The 25,710-nt window shown below is 39.9% G+C and overlaps 1 protein-coding gene across 3 annotated transcripts in view; it reads right to left on the bottom strand.

Annotated features, from left to right (window-relative positions):
- EPS15 (epidermal growth factor receptor pathway substrate 15) overlaps nt 1-25,710 on the bottom strand; it is a 115,905-nt gene that overhangs the window by 51,909 nt on the left and 38,286 nt on the right. For all 3 annotated transcript variants that reach the window (XM_038413259.2, XM_043491521.1, XM_038413260.2), the window contains exons 7-12: nt 20,822-20,947; nt 19,356-19,415; nt 15,239-15,439; nt 14,299-14,444; nt 9,014-9,170; nt 676-761 (exon numbers count right to left, since the gene is read on the bottom strand). In XM_038413259.2, the coding sequence (XP_038269187.1) occupies nt 676-761; nt 9,014-9,170; nt 14,299-14,444; nt 15,239-15,439; nt 19,356-19,415; nt 20,822-20,947 (776 nt within the window). The remainder of the gene's footprint in view (nt 1-675; nt 762-9,013; nt 9,171-14,298; nt 14,445-15,238; nt 15,440-19,355; nt 19,416-20,821; nt 20,948-25,710) is intronic.

The following is a 25,710-nucleotide window of genomic DNA, read 5'->3' as shown; positions in this document are numbered from 1 at the left end:
CACTTACGGTCTATTACACAAGTTCTCCAATCTTGGGGGTATGTACAAAGACTGCCTGGTAATTCTGTCCACCTCTTTACTTCTACAATCTTTTCTTAAAATCTTGATAGAAACCCTTTATCATTACAACAACTGTTCCCCACAGACAGACAGACAGACAGACAACTCTCCAAAGAATTCCATCTGCTTTTCTTCTGTGGTATTTATAATAAAACTTGTCAACTTAGAAATTAACACAAATTCAGAGCTTGTCTACAGATTAAGTGTACAAATTCCAGGCGATCATCTTAATAAAGGTGCATATGTACCCTACTTTCTACTGAAAGGACAAGTATCAAGCAGCACAAGACAATATGCCTATGCTCAAGCCTCTACTAGCTAACAGAAAGGAAAAGGAAGATTATATTTCCCCTTTCCACACACCAATAGTAGTTAAAATCTTATGTTGCACAAATGAATCTAAAACCTTTTAGACCCAACAGAAAACCATGTCAATATGATGTCAGCACTTCAACGAAGAGCGACCATAGTGAATCTAACAGACGAAACAGCATATGCTAATAATTTACTCAATTACAATTAGGGTTGAAAAATATCAAATTCCGTTAAAAAATACTAAAGAAACCATTTGTGAGTAACTAAGATATAAGATTGATGTAATTCTCCTTTACCTACCTCTGCAGATCAACTATCTCATTGTTTAAAGTATCAAGTTCTTTAATTGCAGAAAAATCTGCCACCGGAGTCAGTCCTAGAGAGCTCTGTAAAATAAAAAATAAATACCTTAATTTAATTTATAGAATATAAACTAGACTAACTCAGTATTGAGCTCTAGCTAACAAATAAAACGTACACTTAATTCTAAGCCTATTCTTATAGAACAGCCCCTCTCCACCACCACTACAGTGAAACTCTTGTGAAAACCACCAGAACTTTCAACTTGCTATTACAAAGTTTGGCTGAAATAAAGATTTAGTGAGTGTACAAATGGTACTGCATTTTGCAGAATTATTTTATTTCATGACCAAGATGCTTAATACTACCACTGTATTGGCAATGGAACAGACCTAGAGAAAATGCTTCTCAGTCTTAAGTAACTACCAGTAAATTTTGGAGCAACAATGACAGGCTCAGGAAAAAGTGGTGTCCACTCCTGTTTGGGCAAGGAGGAGGAGATGGTGGTGATGTCAAGGGGACCCATCAGTCTAACCAAAGGCACTGTCATGATAATTAAGTCAAAGATCTGACTGATGTCTCCGAATTACAAATTAACACAACCCAAGCCAATACAAAAATTAGCAACTGTTTCTAATATATAAAGGCTTAAAGATCCAAGGCTTTAAAAAAAAAAAAAAAAAAAAAAAGATAAAACACTGTTATTCACCAAATATGACTACCGTCAAACTATTTTATCTGCCATAATTCAAACACATTTGTTTCTCCTGCAGAAGTGCGTTATTGCATGAACTCTTCCAGAGAAGCTCAGAACCCTTATTTTAAGCCTCGACATGCAAAAACCTTCACATATACTTTACTTTTAAAAAGCTATTTGATAATTAATGCTGAGCTAGTTTTCTATTAATGATTTTAGTTTTGCTATTAATTTAAAACGATATTTCCTGCTCACCTTTAACGTTTGCGGAAGACTATTGCTTGGAGGATAATTGAAATTTGTATAATAGCTTGTACGTACAGGGACACTCAGAAAAATGTATCTGAACTAACTAAAGCTATTAATTTAAAGTGAATTGGTTAAACTGCATTAAGTGCTTGTGTGAACATAGGTTTCAGAGTAGCAGCCGTGTTAGTCTGTATTCGCAAAAAGAAAAAGGAGTACTTGTGGCACCTTAGAGACTAACAAATTTATTAGAGCATAAGCTTTCGTGAGCTACAGCTCACTTCATCGGATGCATTTGGTGGAAAAAACAGAGGAGAGATTTATTCCACCAAATGCATCCGATGAAGTGAGCTGTAGCTCACGAAAGCTTATGCTCTAATAAATTTGTTAGTCTCTAAGGTGCCACAAGTACTCCTTTTCTTTGTGTGAACATACTTATTCAGAATTACAGTATTTTTAATTAGGTTAATCTTAACTCACTTTGAAAGTAAATTAAAATGAAGTGGATTAAAGCCCCTTTAATTCTGAACAAGTATCGCCACACATGGGCTTAATGCAGTTTAACCAATCCGCTTTAAATTCACACTTTCAGTTGATTCAGATTTTTCTGAGGGTCTCCATACAGACAAACCCCAAAGCATGATGCTTTGAGTTGGACAGCAAGGCCACCCCACACACACACCCTGAACTGGTGGCTCCTGTCCTGAGGAGCTGGGGCTGGCTGATAATTGTGACCTGGCAAATGTGATCTCAGTGTCACTCAGCTTTGCCCTGCCAATCTCTGTCATCATGGACGAGCAGCTGAACCCAATCTGAGTAAGTTCTGTTGCCCCCAGGGCCTTCTCTTTGCAGCAGTCCAGGAGAAGAGCATGTTTGCTTATGCCAGGACCCAGTGATAGGTTAATCCACCTAGAACCTCCCTGTAATATACCATTTGGGAAACACTGGACTAGAGAGACCAAAGACTGCAGCCATGCTTTAGCAAACATTGTATTAATTCTAGGGTGCCCTATTTGCAATGGAGGTTTCCTATATATCCCACTGGCTTCTTTAAACAGGACTTGGATTATCTCCTCATTCATCCCAAGAATAAAATTTTCTTCCCAAGAACAGATACAAAGCTGTGAAGTGTAACTTCGTAAGGGTCACTTTTAAGTGCAGTCTCATCTAACACAAGTAATAGGGCAACTTTTAGCTTTGAAGTTTTAGGACTCTCAATATTTTAGAACCAGAAAGAATAAAATGATGTTCACTTGGTTAACATTACATAAAGTCCTGAACAACAGTAACTTGCAACAGCAATCATATATGCAGGGGAAAAAAGTGTATACATAAACATAAATAACCCTTGGGATAAAATTGGAACCATGCATTAGCTAAACATATTTTCTATAAAGAAAACTGCACAAAATTTTGAATTGTAACATATGGCAATTAGAATGTGTTCTCTTGCGTGTATGATTTTTTTTTTTTTTAAATTGAGACAATAAGAGCTTGCGTTTAATTTCAGTTCTATTCTGAAAAGGGACTTAACACAGCATTATGTAGTTCCCTGTTAATTTGTGTTCCAGTGAGTCCAGATCAAACATACTAAAAACTTACAAGAAAAAAGTCTTTTTCTAAATTCACAAAAGTCTGGTCTGGTAGTACCACCCTCCCTACCCCCATCTTCTCATGCATCACCAGTTATAGAGATCCTTTTTTAAAGTTTATTTTTATTGTTTTGCATATAAAATATTAACGTGACGTAACGAAACAAAACAAAAAATACATAAATACATGCACAAGTTGGAAATACCATATAAATAACAAAATTCAATGTACATTATTTGTAAAGCCTGGGGAAAACAACCAACCAACCAACCAAGAAAACCTGAACCTGTAGGGGACATGCAGGGCCGTTATTCAGATTCTGTAGGCTAAATTATACCCTGGTTTATACCAGTAACTGAACAGAAGTGTAATCCATCTTGACTTTCAATTCCCAAATGGAGCTGTATGGCCTGGCAGCTCGAAAAGCAAACCTCTTTTTACTTCTAAATTGCACATATTTGGTACGAGAGCGAGTGAAAAACAAATTCAGAACCCTCCAATGTTGTTGTTACACTCTAACTGCACACGCTTTTTGTAATGCTTATAAATTTGGAGATTACAGAATAGAGTCAGGTAGAATCAGTATTAGGTAGAGTCAGGCAGGTACAATTGTGGTGTTGTCCAGGTTTGGCCACACAAATGTGGCAATTCACTTCAAACCTGACACGAACATAAGAGCAGCCATACTGGGTCAGAGCAAAGGTCCAGCTAGCAGAGTATCCTGTCTTCCAAGAGTGGCCAATGCCAGATGCCCCAGAGGGAGTAACCAGAACAGATAATTATCAAGTGATCCATCCCCTGTCTCCCATACCCAGCTTCTGCCAAGCAGAGGCTAGGGACACTATCCCTGCTAATCCTGGCTAAAAGCCATTAATGGACCTATCCTCCAGGAATTTATATAGCTCTTATTTAACCCTGTTAGAATCTTGGCCTTCACAACATCCTCTGGTCAAACAGTTCCACAGATTGACTGCGTCGTGCAACAAATACTGACTGCAACAGCAAACTGACTGCAACAAATACTTACTTTTGTTTGTTTTAAACCTGATGTCTATTAATTTCATTTAGTGACCTCGTAGTTCTTGTGTTCTGAGAAGAAGTAAACAACACTTTCTTATTTACTTTCTCCACACAAGTCATGATTTTATAGAGCTCAATCAGACCACCCTTTAGTCGTCTCTTCTCCAAGCTGAAAAGTCCCAATGTTATTAATCTCTCCTCATACAGAAGCTGTTCCATATCCCTCACCGTTTTTGCTGCCCTTTTCTGAACCTTTTCCAATTCCAATATTTCTTTTTTTGAGATAGGGTGACCACCTCTGCACACAGTATTCAAGATGTGGACGTACTATGGATTTATGTAGAGGCAAAATGATATTTTCTGTCTTATTAGCTATCCCTTTCTTAATGATTCCCAACATTGTTAGCTTTTTTGACTGCTGCCCCACATTGAGTGGACGTTTTCACAGAACTATCCACAATGACTCCAAGATCTCTCTCTTGAGTGGTAACAGCTAATTTAGACCCCATCATTTTGTATGTATAGTTGGGATTATGTTTTCCAGTGTGCATTACTTTGCATTTATCCACACTGAATTTCATCTGCCATTTTGTTGCCCAGTCACCCCGTTTTGAGAGATCCCTTTGTAGCTCTTTGCAGTCTGCCTGGGACTTAACTATCTTGAGTAGTTTTGTATCATCTGCAGATTTTGCCATCTCACTGTTTAACCCCCTTTTCCAGAACATTTATGAATATGTTGAATAGGACTGGATCTAGTACTGACCCCTGGGGGCCACCACTATTTACCTCTCCATTCTGAAAACTGACCATTTATTCTCATCCTTTGTTTTCTATCTTTTAACCAGTTACCACTCCATGAGAGGACCTTCCCTCTTATCCCATGACACCTTACTTGTTTAAGAGCCTTTGGTGAGGAAACTTATCAAAGGCTTTCTGAAAATCTAAGTACATTACATCCACGGGATCCCCCTTGTCCACATGCTTGTTGACCCCCTCAAAAAATTCTAGCAGATTGATGAGGCATGATTTCCCTGGACAAAAACCATATTGCCTCTTCCCCAACAAATTATGTTCATCTATGTGTCTGACAATTTTGTTCTTTACTATAGTTTCAACCAGTTTGCCCAGTACTGAAGTCAGGCTAACTGGCCTGTCATTGCCAGAATCACCTTTGGAGCCCTTTTTAAAAATTGGCGTCACATTAGCCAAGGACGTGCAAGGCCCCTGCAGTTCTAAGGTTAGTGCCTCTCAAATCCAGACTTGTGCATTTTGATTATGACTGCAACTGTTTTTCACAGATCAGGATTCCCAGTGAACTAGGATTTCTGATGGAATTTGAACTCATTCAAAAACTGAAATAAATACTTTTAAACAGATCTTTTGGGCTGCAGAGCAGCGCACTGGTAGCCACGTAAGTCTGCTGTAAATTAGATCAGCCCCAGGGATCCACCCACACAGAACTCATGGCAGGATCAGAGCTTTACTTGCCTTTTCTCCACGGGGGCTACCAATCCAAAAGCCCTTTCATTATCTCTGACCTCTTTAGAGGTTTGAAGATGTTTAAGGGCCTGGATCCACCCTGCTAAAAGATCTTTAAAGCTTTTTTAGAAATGGCTGAGGAGATGATGGATCTTGAGAGGCACTCGCCTCCCTCCAAGACACAGTATTCCATCAAGTCTTTTCTTGAGGTCCCCTCTAAGAACAAAATCCTCCTCTAATATTAAGAGTTGGCTAACTGACAGATCTCAGAAAGCTGTTTTCAGTGGGGAACCATCACAAAGTAGGGGTGACTCTAGTGGGGTTCCTGCAGGGATCAGTACTATACCCAATACTATTCAATATTTTCATCAATGATCTAGAAGTAAATATAAAATCACTGCTGATTAAATTTGAGGATGAGACAGAGTGGTGGAGTGATATATACTGAGAAGGACAGGGCAGTCACATACTGCAATCTGGATCACATGGTAAATTGGACACATTCCAAATGCGTTTTAATGCAGTGAAATGCAAAGTTATACCTCTCGGAACAAGGAATTCAGGCCATACCGACACAATGAGGGACTGTATCATGGAAAAGGATTTGGGGGTATAGTGGACAAGCAATTCAACAGGAGCTCTCAATGAGATACTGTGGCAAAAATAGCTAATGAGGTTTTTGGATATATAAACAGTGGGGTAGTGAGTGATTTTACTTCTGCATACAGCATTGGTGAGACCAATACCAGAATACTTCATCTAGTTTTGGTGCCCACGTCTTAAAAAGGAAGTTGAAAAATTGGAGCGATTGCAGAAAATTAATTAACCTATTACATTACCTACTCTCTTCCCCCAAGAAACCAATTATATTAATTCTTGCTGACAGCGATGTTAGTAAAGGTAGAACTCTCCCAGGAAAATGATTACTTGTCAACCCATTCCTTTCCTCTACCCCAACAGTGAGTCACGCTTTATGATTATGCCTGTTGACATTTTTTGCTACTAGACTGTCATCACATTGGCAGAGGGAATCAAAAGAATAATGGTGCAGCTCAACAGTTCTCACTCTGTACAAGCCACAGTATATGATACCACTTCAGTGGCTGTTAGCAGCACTTGTTCCCCCCCACCCCCAACCTTGATTTTTAGCCATCCTGTATAAATCCCAAGTAGGGACATGTAGTCTACACTGGATATTTTATTGCATAAAAGAGCACCTCTTTTGAGAAGAGCTGCATGTTCAGTCAGTTGAACAGATTAATAAGTGTTCCTAAATTCCCTAGTAATGTTCAAAAGTATGGGAGGGATTTACAGAATCAGCTGAAACCCATATCCTTCCCTCTTTTAAGTAATTTCTTAGTCATTTTGTATATTGAAGTTAAAATTCATTGCAAATCTCAGTTGATCTCAGTATTTTAGGAATGCTAAGAAGATACCATGTGATGCACTAAAAAAAAGTAGCAAGCAATACTGTACAAATCAAAGTCTGGACATTACATGTTTCACAACACCTTCTGTAACAGCATGGATATTAGCTCCAGTGATAGTGCTAGTTATCCGTGTGGGGGTGTTTACACTTTGTCTTAGCATTTTCTCTGCAGTTTCAATGACATAAAACGTGTCACTTTCTATTCTGAACTTCAGCAGCACACAAAAACACCACAACAGCTACCAACATTTGCCCCCGCCCCAGAGATGGCTGAATTTTTCTGATAGCTGGAACAATCTTTATTGATAAACAGAGTAAACTAATAGTTTTTAATGTTTTAAGTTTTAATGTTTAAGCAATACTGTATAAATCAAAGTCTGGACATTACATGTTTCACAACACCTTCTGTAACAGCATGGATATTAGCTCCAGTGATAGTGCTAGTTATCCGTGTGGGGGTGTTTACACTTTGTCTTAGCATTTTCTCTGCAGTTTCAATGACATAAAACGTGTCACTTTCTATTCTGAACTTCAGCAGCACACAAAAACAACACAACAGCTACCAACATTTTCCCCCGCCCCAGAGATGGCTGAATTTCTCCGATAGCTGGAACAATCTTTATTGATAAACAGAGTAAACTAATAGTTTTTAATGTTTTAAGTTTGCAAAGCAACATGGGACCCTTACAGATGCAAGGCTAGTTAAAACAGCAATTATTTCAGATTTCAGCATAACTCAATATTTACCTAAATGCTATACAATTTCAAAGACTACTGAGAGACATTTAGAAATGTTCATTATCAAGACAACAGATATTATATATTAGAAAAAGCGAAGAAACTCTAACCTTGAGAAAGCAGACTTAAGAAACTGACAGAATAATAAAGATGTAAAGCAGAGTGGTGCAGAATGGAAAAAATAGTCCAAACTGGAAAAGACAGAAAAGAAAGCAAACACACACAAAAAAATTAGTAAAGGCACAAATAAAGCACATTGTTTTTTGGGTTTTTTTTTTAAACTGAATGTAAAAAAAAAAAAATAGGTACCAATTGCAAAAAAAAAATCAAAAGGCATGCAAAATTTCAAGTTTATCAATTTTCAGGTGAGAATTTCTCATTCTGTTTATTATGAAGATAGCACAGCTTCGTCAATATTTAGCGCAACCAAGAGAAAATGTTAGTAATCACAGCTATTACAATGCATCGTACACAGATAAGATTTTGTTGTGACCTCTATTTGACTGCTTCTCTAATAAATAAAACTTTAAGCAATTAAAAGCCACAGAGTCAATACAGCAATGGATGGTTTAATGGCCAAAGGGGTATGAGGGCATTTGAAACATTATTATGAATACAAATGGATAGTTAAATTTAAAACATGCTCTTTTAAATAATTAATCACAGAGCTGGAAGGGTTTAATTTATTTTAGTAAAAACTGACTTCTTGAAAGAGGGAAATGTGAAAATACCACTTTTAAAAACTCTGTCAATATTAAAGAAAAGGATAATTTGTGCATATTATATTTCAGGTCCACAATGAAGTTCATCCTTGGATACTCAGGAATAGGTTTATTCTTTCAACAAGCTGATTTCATGGTTCCTCAACAGCAAGGTGTCTTTGCTTGGTTGGCTGGTGTAGCAAATAAGTTTGCTAAGAAAGCATTTATGCAAACATTATACCTATGGATGTAAACTGACAAAACAGTACATCTGTTCATGGCAGTTAATCTTGTTTTTTCTTGATAGCACCACCATGTCTTGGCATAGATTTTAAAAATTGGATTTAATTTTTTTTTAATTTAATAGCACTTGAATTCAGAGTTTGTTTAGTATTTTTGAGGTTTCTACTTAAACACCTTCTGTAAAATCCTTACCTTCAGTAAGCTGGCTCTGTCTGATGGAGGGATCATTTCTGCAGTCAGATTCTGAGGAGGATCAATGCCCTTTGTTAACTTCTGATTAATTAAATGGAAAGCCAAGGCAAATTGTTCTTTTGAAAGCTTTCCACAGTCCTGTGTGTCACAGAGGCCCCTGTATACAAAAACACAGACACAGAATAACTGATTAAGTGTAACACCTCATTTCTGCAAGTACAATATTGTTTAGGAGTGCATTCGCAGGCGTGGAAAATTATGACAGCAACTATCACTTACATACTGTTTTATATCTTCAAAATCACTTTACAAACAGCAATTAATCCTCAACACTGAGGAAAGTGCATATCATCCTCCTCTCTTGCTCCTCTTCTCCCCTCTCTCCGTCACCTCCCTTTATTTTGAACACATGTATAGGAGAACTTCTGGATCTCCCAAGGAGCAGACTGGGCTTTCAAACTGGATTCCCCAGAAATTAATGGGCTTATCCAGGATGGGAGGTCCCATGGTTCTACACCTCTCTACTACATGGAGTCCTCACATGGTCATTTCTCTTAGGGGTCCAAATGTGGGCTATCATGAAGGAAGCCCTGATGTCTACAATATGGTGACCTCATATCCTAGATCCCAACACAGATGTGCCACAGAGCACTTTATTTACTTTTTTCAGCTGCGAAGAGATCAATCACCAGCCCTCCAAACTGACTTACGAGTCAGATACTTTTGGATGCAGCAACCACACTGATAATCCAACTTCTGCCATGCAAGTCTTGGTATTCATCTCCCCCTCATGGGCTGTGCACATGGAGATAGAAAACTCCACACAGGGCAGGAGAATTTCTTTAGGGTATGGGCTGATCGTGTTCTTCCCAGTTACTACGAAAACCCTATCAAACACGTTCACTGTCACCACCAGACAAGGTCTGTCATCCAGTGAAGGAACAGTGCTCCAAGACCGCAATCAATCATTGTTCTAGCTAGTGGGTACTGTGCTCTCTGTTTCTAGTACACATTTCCTGAGCTGAATTGGAAGATCCCATTTAAAAAAAAAAAAAATCTGATTCTCTGCATTCACCAGTTGAGGGAGCAGAGAATATACCACTTGAGTAGAGTTCTGCCAGCACATGAGATAGGGTGAGCTATGGAGTGGATACAAAGTTTTATTGGCTAGGTATCATATGTACTTGATCACTGAAGCATAGCTGTGTTTAAGATGAGGATTCACAATAGGTTCCAAAAAAAATTGGATTTTTGTTTCTGTGACAACTTGTTTTCCACTTGTTTATGGCCATCTTCATCTTCTGTTAACATTCTTCTGAAATAAGACCTTGTACATCATAGTCCTTATCCTCAGGCGAGGCCTATGACTGACTTTCCTGGTACCACATCTGCCCTGAACCCAACATACTCCAGCAACCACATCACTGCGTGCTCGCTTCAGCTTTCTCTCTGTACAGATCTCAGATTAAAAACAACAGTCCAAGAAGTGACCAGTGAACTTTCTTCTTCACAAAAGCCAATATATTATTGCTACCACAATCCTGGAGAGGATCCCTGGGAGCATGTATAAAGATTACGGCTGTCAAGCGATTAAAAAAATTAATCATGATTAATGACACAATTAATCACACTGTTAATAATAGAATACCATTTAAATATTTTTGCATGTTTTCTACATTTTCAAATATATTGATTTAAATTACAATACAGAATACAAAGTATACAGGGCTCAGTTTAAATTTATTTTTGATTTCAAATATTTGCACCGTAAAAAACAAAAGAAATATTTTTCAATTCCCCCATTGCAGGTCCTGCAGTGCAATCTCTTTACCATGAAAGTCGAACTTACAAATGTAGAATGTATAAAAAAAACCTGCATTCAAAAATAAAAAACAATGTAAAGAGCCTACAACTCCACTCAGTCCTCCTCCTTGTTCAGTTGATCATGCAGACAAGTCTGTTTACATTTGCAGAAGATAATGCTGCTCCCTTCTTGTTTACAATGTCACCTGAAAGTGAGAACAGGCATTTGCATGGCACTGTTGTAACTGGCATTGCAAGATATTTACATGCCAGTAGTGGCAAAGATTCATATGTCCCTTCATTCTTCAACCCTCATTTCAGAGGACATGCGTCCATGCTGATCATGGGTTCTGCTTGACAACAATCCAAAGCAGTGTGGACCAACGCATGTTCAATCTCATCATCTGAGTCAGATGCTATCAGCAGGAAGTTGATTATCCTTTTTGGTGGTTTGGGTTCTGCAGTTTCCACATCAGAATGTTGCTCTTTTAAGACTTCTGAAAGCATGCTCCACACCTCATCCCTCTCAGATTTTGGAAACAGTTCAGATTCTTAAACCTCAGGTCGAGTGCTGTAGCTATGTTCAGAAAATTCACATTGGTATCTTCTTTGCATTTTGTCAAATTTGCAGTGAAAGTGTTCTTAAAATGAAGAACATGTGCCGAGTCATCATCAGAGACTGCTAGATCATGAAATATAGGGCAGAATGCGGGTAAAACAGAACAGGAGACATACAATTCTCCCCCAAAGAGTTCAGTCACAAATTTAATTAATGCATTATTATTTTTTTTTTTTTAAACAAGCATCATCAGCATGGAAGCATGTCCTCTGGAACAGTTGCCAAAGCATAAAGCAACATATGAATCTTTAGCGCATCTGGCACGTAAATATCTTGCAACACTGGCTACAACAGTGCCATGCAAATATCTGTTCTCACTTTCAGGTGACACTGTAAATAAAAAATGAGCGGCATTATATCCGGTAAATGTAAACAAACTTATTTCTCTTAGCAATTGGCTAACAAGAAGTAGGACTGAGTGGACTTGTAGGCTCTAAAGTTTTACATTGTTTTGTTTGAGTGCAGTTATATAACAAACAAACAAAAAAAATCTATATTTCTAAGTTATACTTTCATGATAAAAAGATCAAACTACATAGTACTTGTATGAGGTGAATGAAAAATACTATTTCTTTTGTTTATCATTTTTACAGTACAAGTATTTGTAATCAAATATAACAATATAAAGTGAGCACTGTACACTTTGTAGTCTGTGTTGTAATTGAAGGAGATATATTTGAAAATGTAGAAAAATATCCAAAATATTCAATAAATTTCAATAGGTTTTCCTATTTTTTAACAGTGCGATTAAATCAATCAACAGCCATAATAAAGATCAAATGGTAATCAAAGCAGCAAAACAAAAAATGCTGCCCTCCTGCAAAATGTAAGAATTGCCCAAGGATGGATAAATGGGAATGCTTTAAAGACAGCCATCATTAGGAAAGATAGATGTATCAGAGGATACCTGTTCTGCTTGTCCCTGATTCACTGAGGTTAGAAATAGGATGGAGTGGATTGCAATGTTCCAATATGAAGTAGATGGATGATGTCATTCAGGTTGTGGCTTTTCCATGGGTTTCTGAGATGGAGAATAGGACAAAGCTGTTCCTAAAATCCTTGCACAGCTCCATCAGGCACCCCGCTACACAATATCCAATGATCTCATTTGATCAAAACTATATGCAACCCTTTTGCTCCCAAAATGAAAGATCCTAGAACTAATCAGGGGTCTAATTCCAGATAGGTCTGGGAGCCCTGCAGGTAGCTCAGGGGCAATAGAGGGCAGCTACAGACCCTGAACATGTTCTAGCTACCACTTGCAAAGAGATATTTTCTCCTGTTAAAGCTATCTATGAAGTGTAACTTGCCATATGTGACATGAATTTCCTTCTATAGAGTCTTCCAGGAGTCAATATTGCAAGCTGACTTTTACGATTACTCTGAACAGTCTCAGTTTTCCATAAAGTCTCCCATTGTATCATTAAAATAGCTGGGAACTTTGGGATCAGACACTCAGACAATAGCTCCTCTTCCTGCATGAAAGAGATTTGAAACCCACTTTTTTCCCCTTTTCCTATCCAGAGAAAAGCCCCTAGGCTATGCAGTTTTTCGGTTGAGAGGCCTGCAACATTGTCCACCTGTGTTAGCACTGATTGTGAAAGAATGCGGAGGCACTGAAATATGAACGGTCATCTGACACTCCTGTGTGTCAGCCACCTGCAAGTTTTCATGACCAAAGGAGGGGGCTGAGAATATGCCTGCCTGGACTTGGCTGCCTCTGATGGGCGTATGCAATGAAGAGGCCACTCTTCCGGTTCACACTCTCTCCCAGGTAGAAACACCTAGTCCCTAACCACCAGAGAAGTGACTGAAGTGAGATTTTCCATCTGGCATGCTGCCCTTCTGGCTTCAGTCCCTTCACACAGATGGATTGCTTGCCCCGGGGCTAGCTCTTTACCAGTCCTACCTACCTCCTTTCTTGCCAGGAGAGGGCTAAGGTGACCCACACCTGGCCTGGGCTGCCTCTTGCCTAGCAGAGCTGGCCCTCCAATCCTGCCTGTTTCCTCAGTCATTCTTCCCCAGGCAGGAAAGATGACCCCACCCAGACTGGGCTGTGAGGAGAAAACTACGTTCTGACCAGAGAGCTGGTCAAGCCCCCCAGCTAGAAACTATTTGCAGAGGAGGGTGAGAGCAATAAACACAGACCCTTCCTTTTGCCTCTGCCTTTTCTCAGCGCTCGCCTGTGCTCTCTCCGTCCCACCCTGAAGCCTATAGGAGTGCCAAAAGCTGCATACATCTCAGAAGGGGAAACAGAGCTGAGGACACAATTCCCCCAAAAATCAAATGCAGCCTTGGGACATGGCTAGATATCACAGACGGTCAAATTACTGAACCAACTTGCTAGTCTAAAAATTTGAAATAAAGTTTGGAATTGCCCTCAGAAAATCTCTGCAGCAGAGACGTCTGGTTCAGCCTGCCTGTCGCTGTACAGGAATAGAAAACTGGAGAGAACGTTAGGAGGTAAGGTATTCATGGCTGCCAGTGACAAGTCAGGTGTTGCAAGCAGGCTAAAGTACCTATTTTAACAGTTCTGTGGACCATATCATGTAGAAGACAGGCTGGACATTTAACATGGAAATACCCAGTATTATCATAATTATAATGGAACTGATTAAACCCAAGCAGAGAGGCCAAAGGCCAAATGACCACATGAAGTACACCAAGCCTCTCACCTCTAAATACAGTCCCTGGGGGTCAAGGTAGAAGCAAATACACTGCTGATACTGTACCTGACCCATAGTTAACCAGAGGACCTCGGGCTGCAGAGATATCAATGTGGCATCTTTCAAAAACAGTATGTGTAGTGAGAAAAATATATTTTCTTCTATTTTTTAAAAAGGTGATAGAGAAAAATTCTTACCAGATGTGTGCAAGTATGTTAGAAGGTAGTCCTGTCTTTAAGAATAACTCTCTGGCTTCCACGCCAGAGATAAAACCATCCATGTCTCTATCAGTTTTCAGGAAAATCTCATCATATTTGATTTTGTTGGCAGGTGATACAACCCACTAAGAAAAAATACAGGTAAATCTCTTTGAAGACAAATGTATTTTTAATCTCAAGGAACAACATAATTCTAGTACTAAATCTCTTCAAATGACATCAGTCTTTCTAATAAATAACTGCAATGAGACAGCTTGGAAAGATCTACTCCCAGTTGCTTGGTTCTGTCATGGTCAGAACAGGTAAGACTTTTTGTCTCAACGGCTTCTTTTTTTGGACACACCCCAGGGCTCATTTATTTGAAGTACTGGTATATATTCCTGGCCTTGTCTCACTTCAGTTACTTACATCAGCTATCCAAGTCCACTATCACTAACCCCCTCAGATCCCACACGCACCATTCATTTGTTGGTAAATTGCTTGCCTGATGATTACTGCATTTGTCTCTGTGCCAGATCAGACAGATGTTATCTGGTTGTGTGCTTGGGTTACTATTCTCTTGGTGTTTTTTTAAAACAGTTTTCTTAATGTTTTGACCTTTGCACAAGGCTTATATGCTTTAAAATAAGCATTGTTTGAATGAAATTTAAAATGTATACTAAGTTTTTCATGAAGAAAAATTTATATAGTAGACGACTTCTAAAAAGCACTTCCAGTAAACATCTTCACAGATGGTTAAATCCATATTTGCCTTTCCCAATCACCAGCCACCCCAACTTTATAAATATATTGAAAGAAACAAAATAAAAACAGCCAATAGATCAATGTAGTCTGTATGACCTGGCCCATCTGCATAACATTTCATTACAAGCAGTGACTAAAGAAAATACTTTAACACAAGCCAGTTTTAGGACTATACCTGTGTTAGTGGCGCTTTGGCAGGTAAAATGCCTACAGGAGAAGAGGATTGATGAGCATCGTTAGCAAATGTTGAAGATGGTATCAACTGCGCTGCTCCTGGAATACTGACAGTTTTTCTCTTGGAAGGTGGCAACAAAGCTGAAGGCAAGGACATTGGCACTGGTTCCTTTTCCAAAGCACAGTACACCAAGAACATGGCCTGAACATGATAACAAGATATGATGGTTACAGCATTAACCAGGGTTGTAATATTTATCTTCATTTTAAGATGTGACCTACAGTAGTTTTGAAGCCATCCAAAATTTAAAAATCTTTTCAAAAGAATGAAGCGGCCTATAACTCAGAGGTGCCAGTTATCTAGCACATTCTGGATACATTTTATAATAAGGTTTTCAAGGATAATTTGGTCTTCCCCTCTTGGTTTTTGCCTTTTATATTCCTATCCTGTCTTGCCAATTTCAGGGGATGGTCATAGCCCCAGTGTCACCTCACTGGTAGAGGAGCAACTCAGCAGTTAATTCCCTTTCCTCTATTTTCTTCAGAAGTGATGAAAGGCAGCAACCACCTACTTAAACTCAGTACTTCACTAACTACTTCACAAACCAGGAGAGGAAGGATAGCCTTGAGGTTAAAGCACTGGATTGGGTGAAAGATCTGAAGATCTGGGTTCTGCTCCTGGCTCTGCCACAAGATCTGTGAGAGACCTTTGGACAAGTCACTTAATCTCTCTGTGCCTTTGTTTTGGACATCTGAAATGGAGATAATCATATATCCCTACCTCACAGGGATAAATTCATTAATGTATGAAGCATTCATTCCAAAGGAATAAGCACCATAGAAAAGCCTATGAATAATCAAGCGTAACCATCAGGCTCAATGTTTTTATTAGAAGTATATTTAAACACTAGAGACCATCAAGGTAAATCTATATTAAAAAGACATGATATGCTTTCTGAACATTAGCCAAAGAGGCAGGGCCCAGTTATGGTTTCTCCTGGCCCCTAACTGTATATGCATCCCATCCCAAGGGAGAGCAGCAGACATCTCCTTCCAAAATATCAAGTCCCAAGCATCCCTCCTTATTCTAGAAAAGAAATATTTCATAAATCCTAATTAGGTAGTATCCTTTGACAGTCATTTTTCTCTCTCCCCAAACCCTCTAAAACTGAAGTCTACCTTTCTGTTCTCTCTGGCTTGCCACATTAAACATTAGCCTTTGAAGGCTCCTTTGAAGTTCACTGCCAAGTAAACAAATCCTGCACTGCAGGAGTTTAACACCTTTTAGATTAGTTTCCAAAAGTTGGGGGTGATTCAGCAATCACCACTTGTGGGTTTGCATATTAGGAAACAATTTCAGTAGTTAAATTCCAGGCCAAGAGCACAAATTTTGACAATGGAACAGAGCCAAAAGAGGCTCCACATAGCTTATGCTCCAAGTTAAGTCTCTGGAGCTGACAGATGTGGGCCAATCAGCATCCCTTCCCCCCACAAATGGCCAATGGGTGCCAGAGACTCCAATGGTGGAGGGAGAGGGGAAGAGCTAGCTGGCTTCCTCAGCGTCTCCCTCCCTTGCTGCTGGGGAGGTCCCCCTTCGCTGCCAGCCTCTTCAGCATGCCCCACCTGTAGAGGTAGGTGGGTGGCAGTTGTTCATACTCACTAGTCTCTTCCACAAAAAGAAAAAGGAGTACTTGTGGCACCTTAGAGACTAAAATTTATTTGAGCATAAGCTTTCTTGAGCTACAGCCAAGTTCTCTCTAGTTTTCTATTCCTGTACAGCGACAGGCAGGCTGAACCAGGCTGTAGCTCACGAAAGCTTATGCTCAAATAAATTTTAGTCTCTAAGGTGCCACAAGTACTCTTTCTTTTTGCGGATACAGACTAACACGGCTGCTACTCTGAAACTAGTCTCTTCCCGTAATCATTCCACTTAATAGTTCTAACTTTCATTGTGGAGTTATACTTTAGGAAGGTTCAAATCTTCGAAAGGGTCACTTTTTAAGATGTACTATTTCACAAAATTTTATAGACTATCCATTATGTTAATTAACATCCCATTACTTGCCTAATATGTTATATTTATTCCTCAAATTCATGAAACTGTTTTAGCACTCAGCTAAATAAGTGAAAATTACAGCACACATATATATAGAAGTTATAAGTATGGCAAAGATGAATACTCTGCAGGTGAATTATTACAGTGTACATGAAATTATGTTCACAACTACAGTTAATTGGAGATTTAAAAAGCTGATTTTAGAAGAATTTGAAACAAGTGACAGCATAGGTGAAAACTGATGGAGCAGTGACAAGTAAAATATTTTGTGGGTTCCTTCATCTGCCAGAAGGATATTCCTATTTCTATCCCCTTAAATCTGCCTAAATACCCATACCTCAAAATGTTGATGCTTGTCATTAAGATGAAGAACAAACGGTGTTTTCCCTATTGGCATTTTTATACCATTTTGAAGTCACTGCTAAACTCCCAATATCTGACTCTTATATGGAGGAGCTATTATTGAGTCAGTTTCTGGAAGCCCAAATTAAAGACAAGCTTTTGGCATGCATACCTACTAGTTTCCTTCACACAGTTATGAAAGTTCACCTCATTTTTCAAAAGGCTTACACAGAGGAATGAGTTTTAAAATACTGTATTAATAAACGCTTATGTTCGAACCTTTGTACTATTAATACTATTCATTTCTCTAACTGAAAAACAAACATTTCCTCCACCCTGATAACATGGTTCTTTCCTTTCCACTTGACCTAAGTGCTGAACACACACCCTTGACTAATTCAACATCAGTGCAAGACTTCAACAGGTTTTATTTACTCTTCATCTTCAAATTAAAGAGAGTGAACTTCTTTTTAATTTCATTTTTATCCATGTAAATTCAAATTTTCAACTACTGAAAAACTAAAAGCAGAACCAAAAGATTGTCCCCAAAACAGGGGGAGATGACAAATGAGCAATATGAAGAGTCAGTGTTTTACGTTTGTTCTTTTATATCAGTTTTTCCAGTTGCTGAATTTGGTCACCAAATATCAATGCAGAATATGTTTTTGAATTTAAGAATGGTGTTGTTGCTTGCATATCTACCTTGAGAGCACTCATCCTCACCCCAAGTGCTAGTATTAGGATATTTGGTTGGACCTGTAAAACAAATTTTTCAGTGTCTCTGTTCCTAAATGGAATCAATTCCTATCCAGTATGTATAGAGCCAATACAAAAATATGGGGAGGTTAAAATAATTCTGTGCTTCCTATCACATTTCAAGATTGCTAGATCCTTCACCACTGGCCTCCCAAGGAAAAGCTTTCTTTTTATTCATTTGAAGTAGCAGCATTTAATATCATATGCTGTTAAAGCCTGGTGTAATGAAAAGAAGATAGGAATTCACATAAGTGTTAGAGTTACATACAAGTCTTAAAAAGATAAATCTGAAAAGGATTTCTTGCTGTGACAAGTATGTGTACCTACTGGCGAAAGTTACAATACATAAAAAACCCACCATACATAAAATTCTCTTTCCAAACAGAACTACAGAAATCCTAGACAAGAAAAAACGAACTGGAATGAGACTCCAACACCTTCTACAAGAGAAAGAAGCAATTTATGTTCAAATGGTTTCTAACCAAAGAAGGGAAGCTTAGCTTAAACTCCAGCAGGGATGCAATGTCCTTTGAAAAGAACATTAAAAAAAGCCCTTTGAAATGGACCTACAACTTTGTATGCTCGCATGGTAACTAGAAGCAACTGTCCCATGGTTTGTGGATTAAAAAAAATATTTTTAATTAATGGGTACATATATTAGATTTATGAATATAACCAAACATCTCAAATGCTAATAAAACCTTTAGAAGTTCACTCTCGCAAGTGATTTCTATACAAAAAGAGGACACTGACCTAGCAAGTGGGGGAGGTAGAAAAGCAAAAATAGTACAAGCAATGGAAACTGATGAGAATTTAAACTGCCACTGTGGCATGAGCTAGGATAACGAACAGAAATAGAGAAGTGAATGAACAGATATGGAGTCTAAAAACCTAGCACTTCTAATGTTTGGCATTTGGTATTAGCTTTGCAGAATTATGAAACTAAATGAAACAGTGTACTTACAACTGCAAATTCATCTCGATCCAACATTCCATCGTGGTCAATGTCACTTAATTCCCAAACCTAAAGAGAATCAAAAATATATAGGTGATTGGCTCCCAAACCCCATACATGCAGTGTCAACCAGCAGAATCAAAGCTTCTATCTGGTTTCATATTTTAAAAATACCCAACACCACTCTCAACAAGAGGGACCACAGGATATTTAAAGTTTCCCTCAGCACTAGTTTTCAGTCAGCAATGTGCATTTGGATTAAATTGTGTAAGAAAGCTATTTTCTGAAGGTGTAGAAAAACGGTAGGATTACACCACTCTCCCTCAAAGTAAAAGTTAAAATATACATAATTAAGTGGTCCAATACATTAAAAGGGAGATTAACGTGGCAATTTTACAGAATAACTGCAAAGATATCCTTTGAAACAAAATATACATTTTTCAGTTTGTTTTACTCCTCAGTAAGGTAACTGTACCTTTTTAGAAGCAGGGAAAAAACTACACACCAAATGTAAAAATATTTGAAGTGTTTTACATATATACTATTAGATAAATAATCTTTAAACACAGAAACCTACTAGTAAAAATATACCAATTAATTTTGTAAAGGAAAGTATGGTCATTTTACAATACCTTAGTAGTAAGGCTGCGAGTCTGTCAAGGAGATCACAGATTCCATAACTTTTCGTGACTTTTGCAGTGGGCTGGTGCTGGCTCAGGGGCTGCCTGAGCCTGGCAGCCCCTGGGCCAGCAGCAGTTTGGGTGTGTTGGAGGGGACTCAGAGCAGGGGGTTGGAGATGTGGGGGGCACTTACCTCGGGGTGGGGGACTCCCTGGCTCTCACTGGCATGGCCCTTCAGCTCCTAGGCAGCGGAGGGGTCGTGGAGGGGGGGCCTCCACTGCGTACACGTCTGGCACCCACAGGCCCTGCAACTGCAGCTCCCACTGGCTACGGTTCCTGGCCATTGGAAGCTGCGGCAGCAACCATTTGTAGTGGGAGCAGCGCACTTGAGCCCCCTGACCCTCCTCTGCCTAGGAACTGCAGGGATGTGGAGCTGGGTAGGGAGCCCCAGCCAGAACCTCCCCGCACCACCGCATGGGTCCCACTCCCAGGACATGGTGGTCCTGGTCCGCCCCCTCCCCCAAGCACCAGTGGGGTCCCAGGCCTCCTCCCCGGCACCCACGGCCTCCCCCCCACTCTGAGCATTCACGGCCCCCCACCCAAGTTTTAGTCTCAGATGTTTTTGGTAAAAGTCATGGACAGGTCGTGGACCATGATTTTTTGTTTACTACCCATCACTTTTACTAAAAATACTCATGGACTAAAAAGGTAGCATTACTCAGTTACATTTTTATTACTAAAGTTATTAAATCTGAATACCTAAACATTTCTCTAATTAGTACAATTATCGTTATTATTTATGATTCACAAATCAAGTCAGTAGCCCGTTAATTTTAGTTGGAATGATATTCTTACTCTTCCTAGGACATCCACCGGCAGTTTGGAGTTTAGCAGCACAGGTTTCACCTTATCCCCTGACAACAATCCATTCACAGGACTCAGACTGTCAAAGATAGCATCATATTTGGCCTTTTCTTCCAGCTGAGAGAGTAGAATATAAACAGATTTATAATATTGGTAATGGAAACACTTTTAGAACAAAGCACACATAACCCAAGAGAACCACAGTTATTGTACAGGTAAAGTAACCATTTATTCGAGTGCTTGTGCATGTATTATCCCACGCTAGGTGAATCCCAACCAGTGCTCCCCTGGTGGTGGGAACTCTGAGTCTACTTTAACAGAGATTGAAGGACTCTCTTTCCAAAATTAGCATCTGTTCCGGGTGCTTCAACAATTGCGTAATGTGTGCAAATGTGTGTACAGTCTAGAGGTGCTGCTCTGCAAGCGTCTCTGTTTGGAACATTTCTCAAGAAAGCCGCAGAGGTAGCCTGGGCACTGATAGAGTGAGCAGTAATTTGTGGTGCTGTTTGTGAGGTCATAAGTCCTAATATATTAGGAGATCACTCCCATGAGAAATTTTGTACTGTTGCAGCCTGTCCTCATTTTTTCTGCATATGCTATTGCGAGTCTTGCAGAGGATCTAAAATTCCTTAGTTTTAGAATGAAAGACATCTACAGACATCTAAAGTGTGTAGTCTCTCTTCATCCCTGTGACTATGATATTTTGGAAAGAAACTTGGTAGATGTATCACCTGATTTAGAAGAAATTATACTACTTTTGATGGGAATTTCAGATGAGGTCTTAAGGAAACATAGAACATTGTTAGGGGGTCCCCCCCTCACCAAAGCTTGGATGTGACTACTACTTGATAAGCTATTATAGCTGACAATAGAAAGAGCAGGAGGCTAAAGGCTCAAAACATAGAACCTGAAAAGAAAAAAAACAGTGATATGTCCCAAGGGTAAACTAGTGCTTTAATGGTAGATAAACCCTCATATCCTTTATAAAGCTTCTCAACCATAGGGTGGGAAAACACAGACTGCCTTTGTAGACGTGGGTGAATGGTAGCGATGGCTGCCAGATGAACTTTTAACTAGCTCATAAAAATGCCCTATTCTTCTAAAACGTTCTGAATCTGCAGTGTGAATGGAGACAACTGATGATGGTGTGCCCAGATGGGTATCTTTTTCCACTTAGCCAAACTGTCTAGTGGAATGCTTCCTGCTACTGAGTAACATATTTTTAACTGATTGAGAACAGACTTTCTGAGAGTATGACAGGTTTCAGAGTAGCAGCCGTGTTAGTCTGTATTCACAAAAAGAAAAGGAGTACTTGTGGCACCTTAGAGACTAACAAATTTATTTGAGCATAAGCTTTCGTGAGCTACAGCTTACTTCATTGGATGCATTCGATGGAAAATACAGTGGGGATTTATATAATGAAGTGAGCAGTAGCTCACGAAAGCTTATGCTCAAATAAATTTGTTAGTCTCTAAGGTGCCACAAGTACTCCTTTTCTTTTCTCTGAGAGTAGTCACTATACATCCATACCACGTTGTAGAGAATGCACAGATTGGGGTGTGGAACCTGGCTGTAACGCTGTGATATGTCCTGGATAACATGCAAGATAACTGGAAGTTGAACCAAAAAGCTTCACAAATCTGAGGACCAGTATTGTCTCAGTCAAGCCAGGGCTAGGAGAATCATCCTGGCATGTTCTTGCTTTAGCTTTCTGATAATCCTGGCAATCATTTGAAGCAGAGGATACATGTATAGAAGCTCCAATTCCCAGAGGAACAAGAATGCATCGATCACAGAATTCAGGTTCTGACCAGCCCTGAAACAGAAGTAACTGCATTTCTTGTTTCTGGTCATAAGTGTATGCTGGGAAACCCCTATTTTTGGTACATTGACCACACTAACTCTCAATTTTCATGGACCATTCGTGATACATTCATGATTCTGCTGAGGCAATCTGCTAGAACATTCTTAACCCTGAGAAGGTGTGAGGTTTGAGGGTGATGTCATTTTCAATGCAGAAGTTACAGAGCTGCATCACCTCCTGACACAAGAGATTTGACCGTGCTCCACCCTATTAGTTGAAGTAAAAAACACTGCGGTTGTACTGTCAATCATCTTTCAAAATATAGTGCTCATGATAGATAGCAGAAAGACTTGGCATGCATGAATTACAGCCCCTCAGTTCCAAGACATTTATACGGCTGATTCTGGAGACCTTGAGTCTGTACCCCATCTAGGTGTGCTCAGCCAGCCAATAGTACATACGTCCATCACTAACGTTTCTGATAGAAAGAGTGGAGGTGGGGTAGAGAGAGTAAAGTACCCCCTTGCAGGTATCTTCCAGACTCATGCACCGGCTTAATACTAGGACTTAGCAGATATGTGAATCAGCCTGTCCAGAAGATGTTTGCTTGGGTGATATGTGGACTTCAATCAGCTTTGTTTGCACTGCAGGCACACTCTGGCATGCTAAGACACACGTGGAATGCCATGTGTCTAAGCAAGGTGAGGCAGGATCTCATTCTCAGGTGAGCCTAGCCTAATGCACAGGGTTAAAATGGACCAGAACCATACATAAGATAGATAGGCAGTTCTTGTTGTTGAGCCAAGAACAGCTCCAATGAACTCAATTCTCTGAAATGGAGACAGCGTTGATTGTCCATGTTTATTTTCAGACATAACCGCAGGAAGAGAGACTGGATCTGATGAATGCTGCCTGCGACTTCTTGCCCGGAGAGACCATGAGCTGTAGCTCACGAAAGCTTATGCTCAAAGACATTTGTTAGTATCTAAGGTGCCACAAGTACTCCTTTTCTTTTTGCGAATACAGACTAACACGGCTGCTACTCTGAAACCCACCCAGATACAGGAATATCTGAATGCATATGTGTTAGATAAAGCACTAAGACCACCACACACTTGGTAAAAACTCTGATCACTGATGACAGGCTGAATGGAAATACACCTCTACCCCGATATAACACGACCTGATAGGACACGAATTCGGATACAACATGGTAAAGCAGTGCTCCGGGGGGGGAGGGGGGGCCTGCTGCGCACTCCGGTGGATCAAAGCAAGTTCAATATAATGTGGTTTCACCTATAATGCAGTATGATTTTTTGGCTCCTGAGGACAGCGTTATATCGGGGTAGGGGTGTACCATATATTGGTAGTGGCAGTCCCCCACTGAAAACTTTAGATATTTTCCGTGGCTTGGGTGGATAGCCATATGAAAATAGGCATCCTGCAGATGGAGAGCAGTGTACCAGTCATTCAGATAAAAAGAAGCAATAATGGAAGCAAGGGATACCATCCTGAACTCAATCTTTTTGATGAAGGTATTCCGGTCTCTCAGAGTTCATCTACACTGCAGCTGGGAGCACATTTCCCAGCTCAGGTAGACAGACATGTGCTAGCTCTGCTTCAACTAGCATACTAGAAAGAGCAGGGTAGCTGGGGGTAGCACATGCAGCAGCTTGGACTAGATAGAGTAGAAACTCACCCAGACCCCCGGGTATATACTTGAGCGGCCATGTAGAGCTAACACATCTACCCACCCAAGCTGGGCAGCACGCTCCCCGATGCAGTGTAGATGTACCTTTAAACTTAAGATGGCCCTCAGATTCCCCTTTTTTCTGGCGATGAGGAAACTACAAGAATAAAATAACCTTTTCCTGTGCTGCGGACAGACCTCTTCTATACCTCTTAGATCAAGAAGAGATTGTACCTCTTGAAGCAGTATAATTTTGTGAGAGAGACACAGAAGGTGGATGGAGCTTAAGGCATTGACTGAAACTGAATGGTGTATCCCAATTCCAGTGTCTAGAACACAATGGTCTGAAATTAAGGTATTCCAGACACTGCAGAAATGGTACAACTGATTTCCAAAGGCAGAAGATGAGTCAAGAAGATCTGTTGTGACTGAGACTGCTCCTGAGGAAGCAGTCAAATCTGCTGCTTCAAGGACTATGACTGCCAATAACAGATTGCTGCAGCAGAAGCAGATACTATTTTGCCTAATAAATTTGTGACTTTTCCTGGATGATTTTAATTGCCTAGGTAGAAAAGAGAGTAGTCTATCAAAGCTAAAGCCTCTATTGCCTCCTGTAAGTAGGAGGTGTGCGAACTCATAACGATCTCAATGTCATAAGAGAATCCTTGAGGGCATGCAAGACCTCAGAATTGTAGGACTGAAGGGGACCTCCAGAGGTCATCTAGTCCAGTCCCCTGCACTCATGGTAGGACGAAGTTTCATCACTGAAGAGCTTTCACCCTTCAAAGGCAAGATCCTCACTCGTTATTTGTACTTCCCTATGGACACCAGAAGCACAAAGCCAGGAGGACCTTCTCGTCATTATGGCTGTTGCCATGGATCCGGATGCTACGTGACGCACTACCTGAAGGAATCTTCTGGTGGCCGAGGGCCAGCTTGACGCAACAGACTTGAAATCCTCTCTCAGCTCATTGGGCAATTTGTCCATAAATTTCACAAGGGAATCCTAATTAAGTGAATCATATTTGGTAGTCTAGGATTTTCACTTGCAAGCTTGCTATGGAGTAGCTTTTTCTGCCTAGCAAGTCGTTTTAGATTCCTTGTCCCTAAGGGTGGACTTCCGTTGTTCCTGTGTAGACCTCTCATTTGCGGCTGCCACTACCAATGATCTTGGCACCAGGTGAGAGAATTGTTCGAAACACTGTATTGGAACTTGGTGACAGTCAGCTTTTTTAGATCTGGGTGGTGTGGAGGTCAGGGTCTGCCATAACAACTCAGCAGGATCTACAAGTACCACTTCATCAGGGACCACAGTGTGCAACAAGTCCAGTAACCTGTGATGGTTCTCCCGGACTGTTTCTACAGGAAGTTCCAGTGCAGAGCCCA

Source organism: Dermochelys coriacea, chromosome 8 (assembly GCF_009764565.3).
Source record: "Dermochelys coriacea isolate rDerCor1 chromosome 8, rDerCor1.pri.v4, whole genome shotgun sequence".
Classification (NCBI taxonomy): domain Eukaryota; kingdom Metazoa; phylum Chordata; order Testudines; family Dermochelyidae; genus Dermochelys; species Dermochelys coriacea.
Note: the sequence above shows the minus strand (reverse complement) of the source record. Positions and strands in the feature narration are given on the sequence as shown.